Below are 26073 nucleotides of genomic sequence, written 5' to 3'. Positions count from 1 at the left end.
CTGTAAAGAATGAGTATTTTTTTAAAGAAATTATAATCGAAATATTTTTTTTTATTTGGCTTAAACTTTGTGAGTACTTTTTTCCTGACCAAATAAAACATTTGGCATCACTAGTTTGTCCTTTTCATTTTTAATGCAATGTTGAAAGAGTCCGTACAAAAATGCTTCACAAATTTTAGAAAAACATAATCCTTGAAAACGGGTTTGAATGATATTTCGGATAATCGAATCATGACCAAAAATTACTAAAGACCAAAAACACGAGTTTTGCGACCCTATTTTAGTCAAATTTGAATAGTTGATGGTCTTTTAAATTACAAATGCAGCTTTTTTCTTCAATAATTCATCACCGCCATTTTGGACGCCATCTTTGATTTTAAAATTCTGAATCACTTTAGCGTAGTTTAGGGGTAGTAACTTGTTTTTTTTTACAGTTTCAATGAATTTCTTTATGCATTAGAAGTCATTTTATATGAAAATAAAAGAAATTTTTAAAATTGTTAAGATGCTTAATATGAAATAATTTAAATCTCATTGGATTAAAAATTGTTATTCATTAAAAATCAAAAGCACAACAAAAAACAACAATTTTTAATATTTTTTAAGCTAACTAAAAATCACTGTTCTTGATTAGATTGATGTATAGATTATCACCAATTAACAGTATTGAGCTAATTCTATATTTGTAAGCTTGAAAAACATAACAAATTTAATAAAAACGTAGATTTTATGACTGTTAAAAAAAACTCGGGATCCCGGGAATTCCCGGGATTTCGAAAATATTTTTCCCGTTTCCCGGGAAATTGAAAACCCGGAAAAATTGGACGCCCTTATAATTTTTCTCGAATTTTGTTTTCAAAAATTGCTATAACTAGAAAACGGAACAATTTATCAAAATTACACTGAGTGCTTTTTGATTGCTAATTTAACTTTACATACAAAAAAATGGTCACCATTCTTTTTACCTTTTTGTAGATCTTTTTTTTTAATCGCAGATAAAAAAAAACATAATTGGGCAAAGATTTTTTGCACTTTCTTTTTTTTTATTTGCATTTTTGTCAATAAGATTTAAAAATGCAAAACAAAATTAGGTGGTCAAAATCTCTGAGAATTGTACAATTTTAAGTTTTCTTCAAACTTCACTCCGCCTCCGGACCCTTTTTTCACACCAGAGCTTCTAATCCTTGGCAAACAAACACGGTTAGCCTGACCTCGGTGAATTCCCCAATATTTTTTTTCGTTCGTTCCGATTTTTGGCGCGACCTGAAAACGCCAGTTTTGAACTCTGCTGCATAAGCGCTAAAGTGAAAATGTTTAGAGGAAAAACATTTAGAATGGTGTTCTTTCCCCGCCTGCAAGGTTCGTGTGCGCGCGCTTTGGCATAAAATTAAACACAAACAGACTTTGGCCTAGGTCATCGGCATACTGATGCACCCGCGGGAAAGTGGCCCAAAAATCCTTGATGGAACTACGAGGAAGTACGCCAAGAGCTTTGCTTTGAAAACCCGGAATGCCAAACATGGCTCATTTTAATTTAATTTGGGATTTTTGCTATTTTTAATATTTTTCTGTTTGCATGTTGAGATGGTTCTTCAAACTAAATGGAAGCCTTGATCCTTTGTAGAACATTGCAATATTTATCGATTGGACTGCTTGCTCCGCATCGAAGCACAAATAAAAAAGAGAATATGAATTGAAATGAGTATTTAGTGGCCCAACAAAAAAAAAAACTGTGTATCACATGGATGATACGAGAAAGGATTTAAACAGCAGCACCAACAACAAACTGAAACCAGGCCAAACTGGAAATTTGCTGAGAATAAAACAAAACAAAAAATCGAAAAGTGCAAAAAAAAACCCAACATTCTGAGCCCAAATGAAAAATGCTAATGAAGCGAATGGCGACGCCAATGGAAATCGGATTTTCTCCGGTTCTGATTCGAGTCTCTTTTTTCTTTGAGGCGAGGGGATACCAGGTCACGTGATCCAAGGGTGAGAATTTATGGGGGTGGGGTGTGGGGTTTATGGAATTTCTTTGTTTGGGGTGGGCAGCAAAAAATAAAGCCAACCTTATGGGATGAGCCGGTGCCCTGCCCTCCTCCCCCCCCCACTAATGGCCTCGAAAGTGTTGCGCGCCATAAATTGTGCAGTTTGGTCGTGTTAAGCGATCGTTTCGGGTGGATTAAGGTGGGGGGAGTTTCCACCAGACTCTGGCAGTGCATTTTTCGATAATTGAATGAATGGTGGGGATTGAGAATGTGTTCATTATATTTCAAGGATTTATATTAAAAAAGCTCGTTTACAATGGTAACTTTGAACTATTTGAAAAATAAACAATGAAATTTTTATTAAAGCCGTGAAAAAATGATGTGCACTCGTCGTCATATCCGTTGAAAAAAAAATCATAACTCTTTCTGCGTGACAACGGTCCAATATGCATTCCCAGCCGAGTCGGTTATGACACCGGCAGAGAGAAAGCGCGGGGAAAAATATGAATCAGCAGCAGCAGCAAAGTGAAAAAGCAAATTTTCCTACACTGCCACTGCGTTGCATATTTGTCATCCCTTTTCTCGAGAACTCGAACGGAGACTGCGTCAGGTACTTCATATGGGTATGAGGTCTTAATTTTACCTTGTGATTTTTATTTTATTTTCAGCTTGTTTGTACTTGTAGATTTTAATTTTATAAAACATATAAATTTGAATGATTTTTTCCTCTTGATTCATGCATTAATCTCACTATTGAAAAATTGAATTTGTTTTGAATGTCTTAAAATAAAATTTCATAATAGGATCAATTTGAATAAATCGAAAACGTACGGTGGTTTGAGTTTGTTTGTGAAATCATTGCAATCTATCCAATTTCATCAAAGCAGACGTTTCCACATTAATTTAGGGAAATTTATAATATGAATTTTAACCACTCAATAAAATTTAATTTAAAATTATTTTAAATTTTAATAAAAATATTTTCTCAAGATTAAAAAAATATATAACGTCATGATTCGAATTCCCGGACGCTTCGAAACCCGGACACTTCATCTTGTTTTATCAATTATTTGGATATAAGTTCGTATAATGAATGTCGAAACTGTGTTATTTGATGAATTCCAACATCAACTTTCATTTAAAGTTTGTTTGGACACTGTAGTTAATACGAAAACAATTAAATACAATAAAATTATAAGTTTACCAAAAATGCGAAACATTTCGCTTGAAATATTTCATAGGCGTTCGAAGCACCGGGAAGGCAAAGCCGAAATTTATGGGTTCGATTTCCTTAAATTCTAGCATATTTTTATATAAACTATCGATATTTTTTATTTAATATCTAGCCAAACATTTCAAAAGAAGCTAAATTTTTGTTTTTTATTCCTTTAAAAATGTTTAGCCTAGTTTTAAAATTTCCCTGTTACCAGGCCCGTAGTCAGCGGGGTGGGCTTCGGGCTGAAGCCCCCCCTACTTTTGGAAGACATATGGGAGATATGGGACATATGCCTGCTTCCACTGAGACTTTTGGCTCGATTTGACTCGAACTCGAATGTTTAACCCCATTTTAAAATCAAAACATACTTATTTTTAGATAAATGTTGCATTTTATAAAAAAAAGAATCTTGAAATATCGAAAATATTAAATTGTGAGCTTATTCGGGAATTTTCATTTTTTGAATAAACAAAAATATTTCTGAACTCTCCTCAGGCTATTGCACCCTCCCCCCCCCTTCACACCTTCACAATTGTCCTTAAAATCAGGGGGGCCAAAAAAATTAGTGATAAAAGTTCACATTTTTATTGGCAAATTTGTAAAATCGATTTAATTTATTCAGAATACATTGCATAATGATTATTATTTTTTTAGTCAAAGTTAGAAATCAAATTTGGAGTTGGAATGGGATCATAGACATAAAAGTTTTGGAAAAAAACTAACTTAATCCACCTATGTGGTTGGTGCCTTCCTCACTTTTTATCAACATTTGGTGATATGATGGGTTTGGACACAAAATCTATCTATTTCTCAATAAAAATTACACAAATGTCACTTAAGCGGTCAAAACTTGAAACTGAGCGTTGCCAGATCTTCAATGCGTTGGACTCATTGGAAAGGTCTTTCGATTACCTAAACAACGATGGGTCGGATGATGGATTCGGACATAGTTTACATACATTTAAGTGAGATCCGGCTTCAAAAAAGATCATAATTATCACTTAAGTGGTCATAACTTGAGACAGGGTTGCCAGATCTTCAATGTGTTGGACTCATTGGAAAAGTCTTTCGATTACCTGAATCCGGACATAGTTTTTATATAGATAAATGACATCCGGCATCAAAATTCCAGCACTCGATTCGCAACTCTGACACTTTTTTAAACGTAACTTTTGAACTACTCATCGGATCTTCAAACAATTCAATAGTGCAGTATGGGGCACCAAACCGGATCGAATGCAACTTGTTTGACTCAAATCGGATCAGCCACTGCCGAGAAAACTTGGCAAGAATTTTGAGTACCAAGGGGAATACGCACACACATACACATACACACACAGACATTTGTTCAGTTTTCGATTCTGAGTCGATAGGTCTTTGACCTGTTTTTCAAAAGTTCATTTTTAGAGCAGGATTATAGCCTTACCTCAGTGAGGAAGGCAACATAAATTCATTGATATTTTGCTAATTTTTGATAGAGTTTTTTTTAAATGTCCTATTACAGGGTGGCCACTCAAGTCGGAAGATCGGGAAAGTCGGGGAAAAGTCGGGAATTCGTCAAAATCCACCGAAAATCGAGAAAACTCGAGAATTTATGATATTATGTCAAAAAGTCGGGAATTCCAAGCATTCTTGTTTGAAAATTACTTTTTAACTCTTGACTAATTTTGTAACATTTTTTACAATTTTCAAATTAAATTCACTCAATTCTGCTTTAGTTACTTACTTTAAATTTAAGGTTTTCACTATTTCAATATATTTGAGTTTTGAAAAGCTGTTTAAGACATTAAAAATCTTTATAAATGTTGGATGTCTTTAACACAGATTTTCATAACATTTTTTATGAACCAAATGATTGCTACATATTAGTTTTTGTTTATCAAACAACAGGTAAAATTAATGATAAACTAATATAGAAATAGAACCTTATTGCAGGCTTAGAGCTATGATTCTATTTCATTTTGTCACATAGGTTGAATATTTGAAAACAGATTCCAACTTGAGTTTGACAATGTTTTTTTGGTAAATATTTCTAATTGTTTAACTAAGTTAATTAAGTAATTTCAAATTATTTTTTTCTAAATGTTACACTTGAACTTTTTGTGAGTATTTGTAATCTCCTACTATAGATATTTAAATTGCAAAAAAAACATTAATCCAAGAAATTTAGAGTAATTGAAAAAATGTTTAAAGAAATTTCTCTTCAAACGTTTTGCTAAAAGTAAGTGGGAAAACATAAAATCATATCAAACAGAAATTCTACTGAAAAAAAAACAGTTAAATACTGATCACTAGATAAATCAACATTGAATAAAAAAAATCTATATCAAAAATTTAAAAAAGAGAACTCGGCAAAAACATTTTTTATGAATTCCTTGATATTTTTCTAAATTCTTTTAAATTCAGTTATCTTTAACTTTCCATTTCCAGTTGAAACGAAGTATCAAAACTATACGTTTGCCAATTTAGAAAATAACATGGAGGTTATAAGTACTGTTGAACTTTCGATTATTTTTCAAAGACTTATTGATTGTGTCTCTACTCTGAATCATAATAATGAATTTAAATTTTGGAAGTATTTTTATTTGTTGTTTAGTATCTGTGTTTGCTTAAATTGCCTAAGTATTTGATTTTTTAATCTCATTTAGATTTTTTTTTCGATGGTTGACATTGACTTTTCTTCCAGAATTTTTTTTGTTGGAATTCATTTTTTAGATAAGAAATGTCTATTATTTCAACTTTCTGGAAAAGTCTGGAAAAAGTCGGGAATTTTAAAATGGGATTTGAGTGGTCACCCTGCAGGCTTTAAGCTCTTGTCTTTCATATGTTTAGAGGCCCTTTAAAAAACTTTAGAACTGTAGTGATGTATAAAGCATTTTGTGATTCTTTTCACTTCAAACTGTTGAAATCACTCATAAAATTTGAAAAAAAAATCACCTAAATTTTTGTCTAAAAAATGATTTGCAACTCAACTGAACTAATTTTACGATCTCATTATTACAAAAATATCTTAGGTTGCTGTGTATGTACATACACCATCAGTATTTTTAAATTTCCCGGGATAACGAGAATGACGGGGAAATGCAGGAATGCTATCCTTCAATCTCAAGAGTTTCAAAATCTCAAATATCTTCACCCTGCATTGATGAAAGATTCATTTGCAACGATTTTGTATTGTCTTAACTTCAAATATTAATTCAATTCCAAAAATAGAACCCTCACCTTTAACTTTTCCACTCAGGACAAATATTACTTAGCACAGCTTCTTCTTTTCTTTTCTCAATTTCGTCTCGTTTGTCACCAAAGTCGTGCGAGGATTTTTCCACGATCTTGCAATCTCACACTGCCCCCCCCCTCAAACACGCCAACCACCCAAAACTTTTTCCCTAGAATTTTCCGCGATTTTCTTTCCTTTTCTTGTGCTCCGCCACCCACACACTTGTTCGCGGGAATTTTATTGCTATGGAAATTGAACGAGCACAGAATTCCACACGTAGAAAATTTGCATTTCTGGTCACGGTCACGGAGGAAAATGCTCTCCCTCACACAGACCTGACGCGGGTGAGATGATAAAGATGTTCGTGAGTCGATGAAATGTTTGACCCTTTTTTTTGGTTCGCTTTTTTCTTAAAGTAACGAGCACGGGAGAGATAATGAAAGTCGTGTTCTACATATCGGACGTGTAACTTTACTGGAATGGGGTTGTTTTGAATCGAAAAAAAATGCAAATTTTGAGGGGCCATAAAAATAGTTATTTTTCATGAAGAACAAATCCCTTGTTGAATCTTATTTCGTTATCAAAAGGCTAGGCACGTTAACTTTCTCTGATTTTTCGATCTTTCCCCTCACGATATCACGTTTTCGGGTCTGTTTTTCCTGCGATAGCAAAAACACTCTCTCAAGCGAGGTTTATTTACAAAAGCCACACGTGTATGGTGTAATTTCCGCTTTTTCTGATTTGATTCAGTTTGGTTTATTCTTGGATACCTTCATTGTTGCTACAAGGCTACAAGTTTTTAGAGATTTTGTCCTTCCATTTTGGTTTTGTATGATTAATTTGATTATGATTTCACTTGGTTATTAGAGACAAAAAGTTAAACATATGGTAATTGATTGATAAATTTTCCTTGAAATAGGCGAGTTATTTTGATATCTTACACAGAAAATAATATGCATCATAAAATGTTGACAGATTTTAGGTAAAAAAATATGTATTATTCCATCAGAAACTGGTGAATTTTCATCAGTTTTTGATGAATTTTCACCAGGTTCACATTTTACACATTTCTAGGTAAAATTACTCAAAAAGAGGTAATACTCAACCAACCAAAATCAACTTTTTTTTTGCTGTGTTTTTTGTTTTTTTTTTATCATTTTGGGAAGCTTACTGCAACCAAAGTATCGATTATAAAATTACAGATTTTACAAAATAACAACTGTCAATGCAAAAAATATTATTACAATATTTCAGCAAGATCATAAAACTATTTAAATTTAATTTTCAATCGAAAAGTTATCCTATTTGATGCCAATGGACCAAAGTAAAAGCTCAAAATATTGTTTTGAAATTGATTTAGTATGTAAAATTACACATTTTTGACACTATTCGATGTATTATTCTCATTTTTTTTCTGTGTAATAATATGTTAACAACTCTTGCCTTGATTATCAGATAAGGATGGTACAATAGTAGTTTATGCAACAAGTTGCAAAAAGAGGATTTTTTCAGCACGAGTCGTACATTTATCCAACGAGGTTCAAAAAGTTGGATAAATACGAAGAGTGCTGAAAAAATCGAGTTTTGCAACGAGTTCCATACAACATTTTTTGCAATTCCAAAAAACACACACTGATTGAAATTTTATGTCAAAATTCCATGTATTTTGTCAATAAATCGTTTAAATCAAAAAATGTTGAAAAGTGTTACTTTTCAAAACAAGTGCTGAAAAGTTTAACTTTTCAGCATTTATTTTGAAAAGTGTTGCTATTCGATTCTGTTATTTTTGGTACAGAAAAGTAGGCTATTTCGTCGTTCAAAATGACAGGAAAAGTAAATAGTTTCACGACGGAATTGCAAAAATATATTTAAAGTTTTATCCTTCGCTCCGATCGAGGTCGAAAGGGATGCATAAATAATGAAAACGTAGTTTCAAGTTTCAAGCCTTAACTTAAAAAAAGATATGCTGCTATCAAAAATTTTCAAAATATTATTTTTTTTTTACTTTTTTGTCAGTGGTCCCAAAATTCTCAATTTGTCGAAAGATTAAGCAGTCTTTGTTTGATTTAAAATTCATAAGTAATCATAATATTATCCAGAATAGTTTATACTCGATTTTACAAGTTTTTTTTCCAGTGATTTCAGTAATTTTTTTGCCCCCCTGATTATATAGAAAAAAATTAAAGGAGAGGAACAAAATCTTGAAATAAAAGCTTTAGCACAAAAAAAAAAACATTCCCAAAAGCAAAACAAAAATTCTTGAATTCAGCAGCTAAGTTCTGCAATTAAAATAGTAATTTCCAAGAATTTCGCATTTTTTTCTCGAGATTTAAGTGCTTTCCTTATGACAAGTGAAGTTATTTTGCATCACTAGTTTTTTTCCGTAAAAGTCTCTATAAAATTTTGAGGGCTGGTTATACAAAAATTTGTATATTAAGAATGCATTTCTCATCGATTTGTAGTCTGAAAAGGAGTTTTCGTCAAAACATAGTTTTAAATTTTATTTCCCAAATACTTTTTTTTTGCTGAACTTTTTTTCATTTAGATGAAGCCTGACAGTTCAGAAATGCTAAACAATCTTACTTTGGACCTTTTCAACTGTTAGGCTTGATTTCAAAAATTACTATTGTTTTATTGAAAATTTCACAAAAGTCTCATTTATTAACATTGAAAATCCAACCAATAGTTTCCGAAGTATGAGGTGACACTGAAAAAACTCATTGCTAATTTGATTTCGCACTTTTTTTTTAAAATTCTACATTATACAATAAAAACGATACTTAATCCACCTTTAGGTGGTTGGTGCCTTCCTCACATTCATAAAGTCAATACATTCAGTAAAAATAGCAACATTCCCTTAACATGTTTAACAAATCAATTTTATTACTGATTTCTTTTGATAGGGTTCGCAGACCTTCAATTTTTCTGGCTCATCGGCAAGGTCTGATAAAAAAAACCTATCTAACGAAAGTTTACATGGAAGATTCAGGCAATATTTTTATCACAATATCTCAGATCTGGCCTCCAAAAAGTGTATAAATAACACCTAAGTGCTAATAACTTTTGATAGGGTTGTCAGATCCTTGATGTTTTAGGCTCATTTGAAAGGTCTTTCAATTATCTAACTAACGATGGGTCGCATGATGGACCCGGACATAATTTTTACTAAAATATCTGAGATCCGGCCTCCAAAAAGTGTATAAATAACACTTAAGTGCTAATAACTTTTGATAGGGTTGTCAGATCTTCAATGTTTTGGGCTCATTGGAAAGCTCTTTTTAATACCTTTCTGAAAATGTATAACATGATAGGGTTTCTTGCAAAAACCACCCTTTTTACAATCTTCCGGACATACGCCAAAATCATTTTTTTAGCATAACTTTTGAAGTACTTAACTAAACTTGCTGATTTTAAATAGAGACCTATGGGACCCCAAGACGGATCGAATGAGACTAATACGGTCAAAATCCGTTCATCCAGTCCGGAGATAATCGAGTGACAATTTTTGTCCACCCACCTACACACATCCACACAGACATTTGCTCAGAACATGATTCTGAGTCGATAGGTATACGTGAAGGTGGGTCTACGAGGTCGAATTAAGAAGTTCATTTTTCGAGTGATTTTATAGCCTTTCCTCAGTAAGGTGAGGAAGGCAAAAAAGAAAAAAAGTACAATTATAAATTTTAAGGACATAATATTTCAATAAATCTAAAATTTTAAAATGAAATAAAAAATCAACAATTAGAAAAATAGAATTGTTTTATTATTAAATGATTAAATTATCAAAGCAAAAATTCTAGAATTCAGAAATTCTAGAACTCAAAATTTCAGTATTCAAAACTGAAGCTTCTAATATTCTGAAACTCAGGAGTTCAAAAATAAACATTGAAAATTCAATAATGAAAGAATATTATTTGAAATACTTCGTACTTGATTATCCGAAACCTCCATTTTGCGAAGATTTTATTATTTAAAATTCAATTATTCATAGGTTCAAAGTCTCTGGACAATTGAATTATTTAAAAAAATATTTACAACAACCGATTTTTGCAGGATCAAAAATATTCACATTTCCTTTTTTTTGTAATTGGAGCAAATAAAATAATGTTTTATTTGAAAGTTAGAAGCCACTAGTTGACATACAAAATGATGTCAATTGAAAAAAAATATCGTAAAGTCTCTGTGAAATTCACGAATAATATTAAACTTAATTACATCGCATGATTCCACCGGCTAATTGAACGCAAAAGTGCAGTTTAATTTAATGCATTCGCCCGAGATACGATCTGTCAACGGCACCCCACACATGCACGATCAAACACAATTGTAAATAAGTAATGTGCACCATAATTATACCCGCGGACGACCAACCCGACCCGAACAGAAACCACGCGCACCGAACGGAACCCGAGTAAAAAGCGAACAAAAGAAACACGAAACAAAACAAGATTCTTTTTTTCCAGCAGCAGCAGCAGCAGCAGCCAAAAACATCTGTCGTGCGTTTTTGCACGTGTGTGTGTGCGCGTTTTTTCCCCGTTGGCGACTCGTCATCGAATTGGTGTACGTGTGTGTGTGTGTGTCGTTTTATTGTTTCCTTTTGTTTGCTCCGGCTGCAAACACTGGAAGTTGTTGTGTAAAAATAAGTGAATGTAAATTAATGTTCGTGTGCGAGTGTGTCGTTGGGAATGAGAAAATAAATTAAAAAAAAATTAATCGATGTTTCTCGCGGCTGTCCGTTTGGTGATAATAAAAATATCGAAATAATAGCCCGGGTATTACCAACACGAATGCACACATAAATATTGGTTTTGAGTGGTTCCGATTGTTGTTTGGCTGTGAGGGATTTGTGTAAATTTAAAGGAGGTGGAAAAATAAAAATATACGTGAATAAAAAGTAGAAATATGTATCATAGCGTGGTGCATTCACGTTGAAAGTATAACAAAGAAGAAAAAGTGTAAGTGTTAAAAATTGTGAAGAGTCGTGACAGCTGCCGTTGGATAAAACAAGCGTCCAACGTGTTTTACACGGTGTTTCCCGCCCCAAAAATATCAATGAAAATGTGCGAATAAATTGCGCCAATGTGTGTTTGTTGAAGCAGTGTTGCCAGATGTCACCAGTTGCGCGCCGTGACATCTGAAGGGGTCGTCCGCGAATCACGTGACGAAGCTTTCGAAAGGTGCTCAAAAGTGTGTGGTGTTTGGTCAAACGGGCCGCAGAAAAGCTTCCAAGGTGGCCTCGTCGAAGGGATCCCGGGGCGCCTCGTCGGAGGGTCGCTTGGCCACCGGCACGACGAGTGAAACGGGCGCCACCAGCCTGAGCAACTCCCGGCAGGGTTCCGTCGATGGGTTGATGCAGCGATGCGGTCTCTGTTCGATCATCTCGAGCCTGCTGCGGCGGGCCATGTGCGTCGGATCGCGCCGTGGTAGCGGCGAGTCCTACTACCAGGAACTGGCCGAAACTAATGTGAGTATCCGGAACGTGGAGTTTGACAAAAAAATACAGCTTGTTGCAGCATTGCATGCAATATTGAATTCAAGTCTACCCCAGAAAACGCATTGAACCGAACCGTTTTCTGCTCGGAAGAGACCATCACAATCCTTCGGCGGCGACTTGGCGAGGGCCTGTCTCAGCCCCCAAGTCCCTCATTGCCATCACTTTAGTTCTAAACTTTGGTGTTTGTTTTGCTTTATCGGACGTTATGCATATTTACACTTGGCAAACAAATAATGGCCGCTCGCTGCTGGTTGAAGAGGTAGAGCAATGGGGGGGTCGAGGAGATATTGGGGGTTTAGCTAGAATTGAAAGAGTTTGGGGTGAGGTCCTCTGGAAAGAAGCTATGAGAATATCCCTTGAAGGACGGGTAATTTTTTCATTGCCAATTTTAATAATTAATATAAATTTTTACTACCTTTTCAAGACTTCATTGTTGAATTAAACGTTTTAACAAAACAATGTCTTGTGATTTTCGGATTCAATGCCAAACATTTCATCTGAATCGCCGGCTCGAAACTGATCGTGAGCGAATAGGCTTCCAAAACCAAACATCGTTTGGCTGCTCACTGCTCACATCTCACCGAATCCTTCATGTGCAAGGCCTACTCCGCTTGTCGATGACACTCAAACAAATGCAAACTCACTCAATGGCTTAGCTCTTGCAAAAACTCAGAGTTGCATACATTCAGGACTAAGCTATTTTTCCATAATTATATTTTTTGTGTGATTTTTGTTATCCCGAGCAGACGGAAATAACTTGGGAATAACATTTTTTGATATTTAAAAATACTAGGTCAATAACATTTTATGTTATTAATAACAAGATTTGTTATTCGTCGTTATGATTTTTTTGTTATTGGATTGTTATTGTAATAACAGACTAATAACATTTTAAGTTATTCTTCGAACAAATCTTTGTTATTATTTTTTGTTATTTTAACAACTAATCCGATCATCCCAATAACAGTTGGCGGTATTCTTCTATAACAAAAAATGTTATTCCAAAGTTGTTTTGGCTTTCAATCAATATCAGACCAATAACAAATTTTGTTATGATAACATAAACTGTTATTTAACCCTTATGCAAAAATGGATTTTTCAAGAAGAATCCATAACAATTTTTGTTATTTTAACAGTATTTGTTATTGAAATGGCATGAATTTAGTTATTACCGTCTGATCGGGATATGTTTTCAAATGAAATTTAATGTGGTTTTTCGAAAAATATAATAACAACTCAATCCAGGGATAAAGCATGACTTCAACCCCCTTCCATCTTGTTCTCGACCCTGGCTAATGGCCGAGCGAGAGCAGACGAGGACCTTAAAACTTCAGCGCTCGTCGGACGACGAAGATTAGTGAATGAGGGTAAATGTAAATATAACCTTTTTTCAAACAAGAGGAAGACAGTGCCCTTCACCAACTCCCTCTTCAAACGCCAGACTAGATTACTTCATCTAGGTTGGATGAAGTTTGCGTGAGAGAAAGAGAGGGAAAGGTCGTAGATTACGGTGTCAAAATGAGGGATTATGATTGATTTCATGCTGTGGATACAATGTAGTAAGTTTGCTTCAATATTCCTGGTAGTTCGGAAAATCGCGTATAGTTATGTAGTTGGAGGTTGCATGGATTGAAATTTTCCAACCAGCAATGACTGGGTTTCTCCGAAGTCATGGACATTAATCTTCAAGCATTGAAATCAGCTGATGAGTTCGAGGAATTTTGTAATATTGGTGAGTCAACACGGAGAAAAATGAATTTCCATTTTCATGAAAGCTTGTTCATGATTTTGGTAACTCGTTTTTCTCCGTGCTTGACTATAGTTCGATCTGTAAAGCTTCAGCATTACCAGTAATAAACCATGACCTGAAAGTGACTTAACAAGCAGCTAGTTCAACAGCTAGTAGTTACACTCTAAACCAAGAAAACGAATCAAAATACCTCAAACTTGACAGCAAAATCCATCGTTTCCATGGTACCATGTGGTTCCAGATATTCCCGGTAGACATGACGACGACCACCGGTCGTAGATACCAGCGAGATCCGGGCAGCGCTACATAGAACTGTCAACCAATCAACCGCGGCTCTCGTGCTCGTCAAATCCTTGGAAAGCTTCCAATCTGAAGGCAAATCGTCCTCTGATGGTATTCACAAGCATCGCGGATGACGCCCGATGGCATGCAAAAAAGAGGGAAATCAAATCGTCGTGGCATGAAATCTGTGTGCCGTTTCGACAGGATCGTAAAAAAAAAGAAGTCCCGGCGATGAAATCCGATGCGATGTGGAGGGGGGCGGTCTATTGTGGTGCAGATATGGAATAGGGACGAAGGGAGGCAGATATTAGCCGGGATATTTTCTATCCTGGTTCTTGTAAAACGAGCCTGGTGAATGGGAATGTGATTTTGAGTGCGATGAAGGAGTCCCAGGGGCATCCAAGGGATGTGGATGCAAGAATGACAGGTATTTTATTTTCTTGAAGAATCTGGTATCAGCATCTAGTTTGTATTTATGTTTTTAAAAAATCGCCACTTTCAAGATTTTCACGAGCCACAACAAACATACAAAGTGTCATTCCTATGTGAAAATTTCCGAAAAAATATTTTCAAAAGCACGTGATTGAGTTAAAACTTTGAACAACTTGTCAAAAAAACGTAAATTATGAAGAATACATTAAATTTCCCTAAAAATTACATGTCTCTTGATGTATTACAGTTGAGTAACGGGAACTTTGTTTAGAAAATTTGTTTTTTTTTTCTAACAATTTACCTTTTTTTATTTTGAGTGTGGGAAAAAAATTATAATTTGCACTTAAAACTCTATTTTAAGAAATTTTTTTTTGCAAAATTTTGCGTCGTTTGAACCTTTGTTTGAACCCATATTGCATATTTAAAAAAACAAAAATTAATTTGTTTTTCGATGATAAATGATTCTATGATATAATCTGAATGCAAAATGTGTACCGTAAACCGGGGTGACATTGATCGAAATTCGATGTATTTTTGGAATATTTTTGAACTGATAAGGTTTATCTTAAGATTATTATTTTTAAAACATGTGCTGAGGTAGGCCACACAAAGTGCAAGAACTTTTGTTGATAATAAGTTTTTCAATACACCCAAAACTGGGCAGCGGTTGTCCGAGAGAATAATGGCCTCGAGACGAAAGAATAGTGGTACCATTCACTGAAAAAACCAATTCTTGAAATCGTGAATTAAATTCACGAATGCGAGAACTACGAAGGAATATATTCACGTTTATAGTGCAAATGCACCATACTCATGAATAAATTCCTTCGTGGTTCTCACAATCGTGAACTTAATTCACGATTACGAGAATTGATTTTTTTCTGTGTTTACGGACACAGAGAACACAGCTCGAGATGGGCGAAAGAATTATCCTCTCGAGGTTCATTTGCAAAAAAAAGTTCATCCGTAAAAAAAACCAAAAGTGTCGACTACGGGAATCGAACCGTAGACCTTTGACATACTAACCCAAGGACTTAACTGCCTCGGCTACCACAGCTTGGTGGCTAAGGAGTGGTCAGATGTCGATGTATGACACTTGTTGGAGATTTATTGTATCAATTAACGAATGAACTCATTTGTTATGGTGGTGTGAGTTGATAGAATTATTCTCTCGATTTTGGCTCTGAGCTCTCAATAAATTTTGAGGGAACGATTCTCTCGACTCGGAATTTTGGGTGTAGTGTTTAAAAAAAAGTTGCTTTGAAATTTCATATTTTTCATTCCGGGGTGACTTTGATGAGTTCAAATTTTATTTTTGAGTCAAATGTACAATCACTAAGGTTGCTGCTACATTTTCAACAAAAAAAACTATGTTTATAATTAGTTAACTAAGTTTATAAGCTTTTGTTTATAAAATTATCGAATCATATTGCACTTTAAACTGAAATTTAAGCAAGAATCTAAAGTTTTCACATTTTATATGAAATTTGTTCTACTGAAATGCCTATAAATTGGGAGATTTTTTTGAATTATGTTTTCAAAACACATAATATCAATTATTTACAAACTTATTTTACCTTCTCCTTGTGAAAAACTGTCCAAAGAATCCGAAAATGCATTCCAATTTTCGATTCGAAATCAGGTTTATTGAGAAAATCATGACACTTTGAGAATATTAAATTAATGCTATTTATCATCATTTTCTCAATTATAGTTAACTAGCTTTTTGAACTTTTCAAAATTTTATGAAAACTTTCTTACTTTGAACTTGAACACTTCTCCACCACGGTCAGAATGATTCCATGCCATTCCGTACGTATTTAATTTGTACTGTTCAGTTTGCGGAAAAATCTCAAACCTATCAAAGTCACCCCGTTTTACGGTATTAAAATGCATTTTACACTAGTTTAGTTGTTTTGCAGTTAGTAGTTTTCAAAAATGTAAGATTTGACGAAAATCCTTAAATATTTTTTTACCAGTCTTAAATATTAAAACAACTGGTTTAGTGATAATCAATACTAAATTTTACATGCACAGAAAATAGTTAGATACCCATGATGTAAATCATGAAAATTAGAGTATTTAAAAAAAAATTACTTTATCGGCCCACGATAAAACTTGATGATGATTCATTTATGAGTAATTATAGCAAATATTTAGATATTTCTTGACCTTGATTTGCATTAAAAATTAATAACTGCGATTATTCTGTATTGAAAACCAAAAATTAGTTTGTTATCAAATTGTTTGTTTTTTTAGTGATGACATTTTATCACAGGGTTTCCAGAATTTCAAGTTTATGTTTCATCGAATAGGTCTTTCATTTTGACAGCTCTGAATGTAATTTTCTAAACACATTGTAGCATTTGGCTGGTTTGTAAATCTATTGAGAGCGTGCGACATTTAATGACAGTGTTGCCAGGTTAACATAAATTATGACGTTTTTGTTATTTGGATTATATTATAAAATTACAGATCCTCGCCTGAGTCAAGAAACAAATACTGTCAATAAAATAAGTTTTGTCAGTTATTGTTGACATACTAAGTTTTTTTTTACCGAATTCGGTAAAATTTACCGAATTTTCAACTACTGATTAGTTCGGTAAACTGAAATTTTTCGAATTTGGTAAAAACTTACCGAAATCCGGTCATGAAGTTCATTATTGTACATCGTACAACCGAAATTTTGAAATTCGGTAAAAAAATTTATTTTGAAAGATGGTTTACCGATTTAAACTTTACCGAATCTTCAACTGCCGAATTCGGTAACAAAATCTTAGTATGTATGATTAGATTTGTTTCTACTTTTTGCAGGTTTTTGAACCTGTCTCTTTCAATATTTTCGTTTCTTTTCTATTCAATTTACTTTTCCCACGAGAAAACTCATCATTCCCAAACTCCCAAGTCCCCTCTATTCCCTTGAGGGCCCACGTGGAAAAAAAGTTGAATCACCCATCAGGATGATTCTCCTCTCTCCACTCCACTCCACCACGGGACGACTTTTGAGAAGTACGCCGCCGGAGATGTCGGCCATCAGATCAATAAATCGATCTGTGAAGAGTTCTTTTGCCCATCCCTCACAGAGATATATCGTTCTTTTTTTCTTTTTTGATCTCCTGGACTCTATGTGACACACTTACCCACCTTGGATACGGGAGACAAGATTTTCCGTCGTAGTTTGCCAAAGTGACGCAAGTGCCATTTTTTTTGGTGGGGCGCTTTCGTCGCTTTCGATTCAGGACGGGAAGCTTAGAAGTTTTGGGCAGGTCGTGAAGTATCATTCTGCGAACAAGTTTGGGCTGCTCTAGATAACTTTGAGTGGTATTTGTGCTCTAGGCCTCGATTGATTGGTGGGGGTGGGGCTTCTCGAATAGATGCCTTTTGATAAAACTTGCGAGCATTTGATGAACTGGTGAAAATCGAGATTTGTGGAAGCGGTGAAGCGGAAACTTTGGGATATTACTTTGAACGCGATCAATATCGTACGTTCTATGATGTGAAAGTTTGGGGACTTCCTACTGGTTGGTAGATTGATTGCAATATTGAGACTGAAAAACAAGAAATGCTACAATTTGAAGGTCGTTACATAACTCGACCTAAAAGTCGAGAAGAGTTAAAATTGCCGCGGGGCGATCGTGGTGACGATTTTCCGCCTTCGTCAGACAAGATAAACTGGGACAGTTTGATTGCGGTCCGGCGGTGCAGCAGCAATTGATAAGTGCCGTTGTCGTTCATTGCCGGTGATGAAGACGGACGGGATTATTTATAGTTTGCCGAGTGGCGAGGAAAGTCGATTTACGTCGTTGGACAGAACTGAGAAGGATGTCTGGGAAGGTAGTTAAAATTACACTTCTGAATCATTAGAATTTCTCGGACCAGTCGCAGGAAAAACCTGCAACAATGGCCAATCTACTCCGTCCATCGTGTTTCTATACCGTGATCCTCGCGTGTCACGCCCCAGAAGCGTTAATAAGCTCATTACGGTCGATTGGCATTCAATCACCACCATCACACGGCAGTGTGGCCAGCTTTTACAACCCGACGGAATGACGTGCCATAAAAAGATTTGTTTCGATACACGATACACACGCCCGTCCCGTCATCCGAAATGTCGCACACAAATCACTTGGCTAGTAGCTGAACAGTAACTATTGTGGATTTGTTTTAGGAAACAGATTTTTTTTATTAAGACATATTTTTTGTTTGTTCATGTTCAAAATTATGAGCAAAAAAAAAAAAAACACAAAATAAGTCAAAAACATCAACGCCACCAAAATGTCAGTCCATTCAGTTCGACATTTAAGTGCGAACCGGACCGATCTAATCCGCGACTCCGGGTGCTTCTCAATGGTATTCAAATGGCAATAAAGTCTTGATTGATTCTATAGTTGTAACGACGCCCCCGGATATGGTGAGCGACCCTATAATAGAGCCATTCCACGTCTCCATTTCCGGAAGAATGACCCAATTCCCGCGCCCCACTACGGGTCTTGATGACAGATGATGTCGTGGCGAGGAATCAATGTGGGATGAATTGCGCTTCTGCAAAATAATAATAATAATAATAAGATGGATTTAGTTATGTAGTGGGTGCTGTTCAGCTGGCAGCCACCACCCAGTATACGAGCTCCGGATAAATGAATAAAACCCCGCTCTTATGGCATGCACTCGCGTGATGAGCCATAAAGAAGTTTCAGCGCTTTATCATCCATTTTTCCACGTACGGTACTACGTAGTATAGTAGTATAGTCTCAGATATACATTTTTCAGAAATTTGCTTCGTCACTTGAGATATGAGAACAGTATAAATACGTCTGTCTCGTTCAAATAATTGTAAAATATTTGTTGCACTTAAACTTTACCAAATAATTCAAAAAAATAATTATTCAACAAATGATATTAAAGAATTTAAGGTAATTACAAAATATCAGAAAGTGCCCAAATTAGATTAAAAGTTGATTTATATAGTTCAAATATATTTCTGAATTAACTTTTCAGCATGAAAAATCTGTAGATGCAAACAAACAGTCTATCCAACTTGATCTAGTGTCAGTTCGCGTTGAGTAGGAAAGGGATAGACTGCTTGTTTACTTCACGGATTTGTCCTGCTGAAAAGATTTTATGAATCACTTTCAAATGATTTGTTTTTGAGCAATTCCAGCTCAAATCAGGAATTTTTCTGATACTTTTGTACCCGACCCTCTCCGATTTCAATGAAACTTTGTAGACGTGTTATCCTAGGCCTATATAAGCCATTTTTGTGCATATGGAGCAAATAGTACTCGAGAATAACATATGAGAAGGGCGTAAGGTATTTAAATATTTTTGTATTCTGTAATTTAAAAATTACTGTATCTCGAAGCCGTTGCGTCGTATCAAAAAGTGGTCAAAGACAAACTTGTAGGAAATTGGAAGGGCTTTCTGAACAAAATACACTGAAACAAAAATACACGCCACATCTATGAGATTTTTTGATTTTTAAGTCTAAAACTTAAATTTGAAGGTGATGTCACGATTTTTTTTCGCTCATAATTTTTGAGGAAATAGCCTAAGATGTTACCAAAAGACTGACGACAAATGCAGGATGGTATGTCTCTCCTAAAAAAATACAAAAATCATTTACTAAAACTGTTTTTTTGAAAAGTGGTCTAAACGTCAAAATTTTTAAAAACCGGTAGTGGGAATCGATTTTCCAGACAATTTTACATAAAAATCTCCATATTGACCATTGTCCTATGTCCATTCCTTGGGAAGATACAGCGGTTTAAAAAATAAAAATGTTGAAAAAACGGGATTTTTGGTGGTTTTTGACAATTTCTATATGACAGACTTAATTTAATTTAACTTTTAAACTTAAAAATTGAAAAATGACATAAAGGTGGCGTGTATTTTTGTTTCAGTGCATTTTTTTCAGAAAGCCCGTCCAATTTCCTACAAGTTTGTCTTTGACCACTTTTTGATACGATGCAACGGCTTCGAGATACAGTAATTTTAAATTGCAAAATACTAAAATATTTAAATACCTTACGCCCTTCTCAAATGTTATTCTTGAGTACTATTGGCTCCATATACACAAAAATGGCTATATAGGCCTAGGATAACATGTCTACAAAGTTTCATTGAAATCGGAGAGGGTCGGGTACAAAAGTACAAGGAAAATTCCTGATTTGAGCTGGAATTGCTCTTTTAACAAATAATAAATAAAACATATTTTTTATTTTATAAGAGACAACATTCTATGGTCTTAGTAAGAAGTTTCCAAACTGATTTAGTTAAACCGGTTCACCCAACCGGTTCAGTAGTTCTACCGGCTAAACATTTCTAGCGCAAAAAGTATCATCCGACATATTATACTTCTTCAAATTGGTATTCTGTTTCAAAGTTGCACCATTTCAGCTTAACCGGTTCATCCAACCGGTTCAATAGGTATTCCGGTTGAAATTTTCAGCATAAAACGCAGCACCCGACGTAACTATCTTCTTCAAATTCCGTAAATATTTATTTTTTATCAAGTCTGAACCGATTCAGCCAAACCGGTAAACCCAATCGGTTCAATCGGTGTACCGGTTTAACATTTCTACCGCAAATTTATCATTCGTCATGATTAACTTCTCAAAACTTCTGCATATCGTCGCCGTCGTGCTAACTTGTCGTACATGCATTTGGGGCCAAATTGAGTTAAGAACGTGTACAGCTCACAATGCCTCTCCTTTTGACCTTTACAGAGCCCCAAAATTCAAATTTCAATCCTGAGATATTCAATAAAAACAAAAAAGCTCGGTGCATTTCTGTCACTTTTTACATGAAAGAGGTTTTAATCTTGCGACTCCCTGAAAATTGATGTAAGTGCGACAACTGGCCAAAGGGATTTCAGGTCAGAACGCGTTTGACGCACGTACAAGTTTGACTACCGTAAACATGTGTAATTATAACTCGGGACTCCAGCAACCAACTTCAACCAAACTTCGGGAAAATGCACAGAATGGTCTGCCAAACAAAACGTGTTTGTTGTTGTTTACACTGTTTGCTTTAGTTTTTGTTTATTCAAGGTTAAACGTCGATATAGTCATTTTTATCAAGCTTCAAACGATTCAGCTTAACCGGTTCACCCAAATGGTTTAATAGTTGTACCGGTTGAACATTTCTACCGGAAAATGTATCATCCGACAAATCTGACTTTCTAAAATTGTATGAGAAGTCAATCCGTATTGAAATTGAACCGACACTTACATTTCAATGGGGCGTAATATTGAATGTTTTTCTGATTTGAAATGTTTGGCTTGATTTAAAATATTTGAAAATGTTGTTTTCGAAAAGATCGGAAAATTTCACGAATGCTTTGTATTTAAACATTGAAAATCGGACCATTATCTGCTGAGATATCGAAATTAGAAAATGGTGGGTTGTTTGGGTGAGACTCGGAAAACATCAATCTCAGCAACTAAGGGTCGTATCAACAAAGTTCAAAAAAGCAAAATAAAGAGAATTTTCTAAGCCTTTCAAAAATATTTTTTTGAAAGGTGGGTAAACATGTGCACTATTTTAAAAAAAATTAAAAACTGCTACTATTTTCAAAAAAGTTACCTAAAAGTGGACTTAACTTGAAAATGGTGCACTTTATCAAAATTTCACTGAAGTACTTTTTGATTGCAAATTCGATTTTAAATCGGAAAATGAAGTTGAAATTTTTTTGCGACCAATATTCGATTTTTTCAAAAAATCAGTATTGATTCAAAAGTTCATAACTCGGTCAAAGATTTTTTGCACAACCTGGATGTTTCTGGAAAGTTGGCATTTGATGTCCTCTAAAACATATCAAAAAATAAAAAAAAATAAAATGGTGTTTTTTTGCAAATCAAGTTTTAGTGACAAAAAGTTAAATAAAGAATCACCAAAATTTTGTTTACCGTGTATCATTTTTTTTTCAGTGTAGTCTATATTCATACCTACAACTTCGCCCAAGACACCAAATCGATCAAAAAATTCCTTCAAAAGATACAGATTTTTTAATTTTCATACATCGTTTTTGTATGGGCAGCTCCCAAATTTGTATGGAAAATTATCTGGACAAACTGATGATGCAAAATGGCTTCTTTGGGCATACCGAAGGCACCAAAAAAAGAAATAAATAAAGAAATTGACCGATTTCGTAGAGAATTGCTCAATTGCATTATGAATTCTTATATTGAAAAATGGATGAAGTGTATCGAGGTTTTTAAGCGAAGATGGCGTTCGAATGGTGAACACCCGAAATGTCAAAATCACGCAGTGGTACCTACATTACGGAAAAATTGTGCCATGGCATGACAGCTACATTTTTTCTCTAATGTTGGTGCTACTGCGTGATTTTGACATTTTGGGCGTTCACCATTCGAACGCCATCTTCGCTTAAAAACCTGGATAATTTTAAATTGAAAGTTTTTTTTTCAAAGATGATTTCTTTGCGAATACCAATCTTATTTCTAATTGATAACATTTTTTTACTTTGAACGTGAAGTAGAAAAAAAATATTAAATAATCAAATAAAATTGAGGAAAACCTTATGAAAAAGTTTTATATCTTTTTTACTTGATTCATTCTGACCCCGACTGGCCAAGTGATTCCGCGTTTTAGTATCCACACTATAAGTGTGTGATTTATTCATGCATGTATCGTCCGGCTGGGAGGTTATTGGATCAAGCTTCCTCTGATGCTCACCGGAAGCAGCACCCCCCCCCCCCCCAGTAAGCTTCCTTCTGAAAAGGACAAACAAGCTGCTGTTATCGGAGCAAACAGCTGGGCGACATGTGAGCGTGTGTATAAATGAATTTATGATGACGATATTTATTTCCTCTTTTCTGTTGTTACGAGCTCCTGGGAAAAGTTTTCCACCAAGAATGAAAATTCATAAAATAATCCCACCTTAAACAGTCCGCCTGAACAGTTTGTCAGCTGAGCCGGAATAATTGAAACAACTGAGCTTCGAAAGAAGCTCAATCAACTTCAAAAGTGCCACTGATAACGCCCGGTGACTAATTCTCTCCTCTGAGATTTCTTCGAAAAGGTGTCTGCTTTTGTTGCAGCACGTGCAACCGTTTGTTGCGACATGTTTGTGTATGACAACCCCTTCTTCCTTCCTTCCGTCGCTTGCCTACCTGCCCCTAGGTGGAAGACATTCGTGGCCGAGATTCAGCACTCTTGACGAGGATTTTTCGTCGTGTATGTGTACTACATGTCTGGTCGAGGTGGTTCTGGGCCGCATTCTTGTGTTGACTTTCTTTGCCCCCGTGTAAGACCTGAGCAAATCCACCCACGTGCGTGGTGGAACGTGTTGGACATGTTGAATTTTTGTTGGCACATAATTTGCGGGGCATAATAATTTAAAAAAAATACTCAAATTAATTAAGGTTTGTTTCTAAATTTTCAAGTTAAAACGTGTTGTTATGGTATTTTTCAAAATAAACAAAATGTTATTGACTAGAAACCGTTTTTTTTTTGCTTCAAAGTTAATTAATATTTACGAAATTTAAAAATGAATTCATTTCTAGAGTTTTTTTTAATAGGTCCTATAAACATATGAAAGAAAACCCGAACAGACGGTAATAACTAAATTCATGCCACTTCAATAACAAATACGGGTCATTCCATGTCAACTGGAAAAGTCCCTCAAATCAAACTTTTTTCAGTAAAATCGCTATATCTCGCCAATAGTTCATTTTAGTTTGAGGTTCACATTGATTTTTATGTAAAATTGTCCGGGAAACACGATGGTGATAAAATAAAAAAATAAAAATATAAGGAATTGGTCAAAACTGAAATTTTAAAACTTAAAACGTTAAAATATAATTAACGGGGGCACCCTTAAAATTTTATTCCTATCGAATTCCTTGGACAATTTTCTAAATACAGCCTCTAGAAAGTCTTTTGCTGAATTAGTTACAAAGTTATCATTAAAATAAAAAAGATGTTTTTATAAAATCCTCAAAAAAAGGGCGGTGCCAAAAATAGAGGGATGGTCCAATCAGCAGCAAACTTGGAATTTCTTTTACCTATCGATAGAGGAACGTTCCCTCCAAGTTTGGTCCAAATCGGAGAAGGTCGAGTCCAAAAGTGTACACAGTTGACCTGAAATGACCCATACTGTTAAAATAACAGAAATTGTTTTGGAATATTCTTGCAAAATCCATTTTAGCATCAGAATTTAATAACAGTTTATGTTATCATAACAAAATTTGTTATTGGTCTGATATTGATTGTAAGCCAAAACAACTTGGAAATAACATTTTTGTAAGGTTGTGCAAAATGAAAAAAAAACTGTGTTAATTTTGTTTAAATTTATGTTATAATCATTTTCAATTCGATGAACTGGCATAAGAATTTCGCAAAAAATCGAAAATGTGTTTCTTGAGAAGAAATTTTTTGATCGATTTGGTGTCTCTGGCAAAATTGTAGGTGATTTGAACTATTTGGAATACATTGATACACTGCAAACAAAATTGATTCATTTTTTCTCACACAAACTCGATTTGATCAAGACACAAAAAGTGTAGTTATAAGCTACAAGGGATGAAGGAAGTTTTGTATAAAATTGTTATTTTTGGATAGAATTGAAAATTTACTTAAAAAAGCTTACAAAAGTGATTTTTGACTGTAGAATTGAATTTGGAATCAAAAATAACTTTGGTGAATTATGATAAAATGCGGTTTTTAAGTAAATACCATTTTCAGGTTTCTTACTTTTCAAATCGCTTAAATAATTCGATTAAGCCTTTTTTTGGCATGTTTTTAAAAATCTGATTTTTTTCAATATGTAGAGAAATTTTTACACTAATTTCTCTTTTAAAATAAAATCAGACCAACAGTTTTCAATATAGGTTATTTCAAGGTTATACCTTAGCAATCAATGGTTGGATTAACAATATCCAAAAAGAGAATTTAGAGAATTTTCTCAGCTTTTTAAATATATTTTTCACAGAAATGAGAAATGATGGACACTATTAAAAAAAATAAAAAATTGTGTTTTTTTTAAATTTAGCCCTTAAATAGCTTTAACTCGATAACGTAGCATTTTATCAAAAATCTCAATAGTTGTTTTTTCCCAATTTCAATTTCACATCCAAAATTAAATTTTTCGATGTTTCAATTCTCTACATTAAAAAAAAAACATAACCTGGCGAAAAAATAAACGTACGTTATGTCCTAAAGTTCAAATGTCGGCAATTTTTGTCCACTAAAACATTTAAAAAATTAAAAAATGAAGGAGGTAATGTTCGTAAAAAACTAGTACAAAATTACAAATGTTAATTTTAAAAAGCGTACCTATTTTTCCTACAACTTCGCCGAGGACACCAAATCGCATCAAAAATCCCATCTCAAAACACAGATTTTAAATAATTGCATGGCACTTTTCTATGGCAGCTTCCACATTTGTATGGAATAACCAATGATGCTGAATGGCTTATTTTTACCTTGGAAACCGATGCACATGATTTCATCCAGTTAAAAATATAATTTGAAGTCGATTTGCGAAAACAAAAAAGATTATTGCTCTCTTATGTCTACAAATAAAAAAAATAAATAAAAAAATAAAAAATAAAATTAATTTGGGAATTCATCCTTTAATGAAGGAATGTTTTAAATACAGTCGACTCTCTGGCTGTCGATCTTCTCGATATCAATAATTCTCCATCTATCGAAGAATTCTTCAGTTCC

At 34.3% G+C, this 26073-nt stretch overlaps 1 protein-coding gene across 4 annotated transcripts in view; it reads left to right on the top strand.

Annotated features, from left to right (window-relative positions):
- Nucleotides 1–26073, top strand: part of LOC6041095 — a 466221-nt gene that overhangs the window by 54190 nt on the left and 385958 nt on the right. For 2 of the 4 annotated variants that reach the window (XM_038263291.1, XM_038263289.1), the window contains exon 2: nt 10891–11888. The exons of 1 other annotated variant lie outside the window; for it this stretch is intronic. In XM_038263291.1, coding sequence (XP_038119219.1) covers nt 11775–11888 — 114 coding nt within the window. In that variant the 5' untranslated portion in view covers nt 10891–11774. Of the gene's footprint in view, nt 1–10887; nt 11889–26073 lie in introns of all 4 variants that reach the window. One more of the 4 variants, XM_038263290.1, reaches the window with a different exon arrangement.

This window comes from Culex quinquefasciatus, chromosome 3 (assembly GCF_015732765.1).
Source record: "Culex quinquefasciatus strain JHB chromosome 3, VPISU_Cqui_1.0_pri_paternal, whole genome shotgun sequence".
NCBI classification, from domain to species: Eukaryota; Metazoa; Arthropoda; class Insecta; order Diptera; family Culicidae; genus Culex; species Culex quinquefasciatus.
This window is presented reverse-complemented; position numbering and strand designations above follow the sequence as displayed.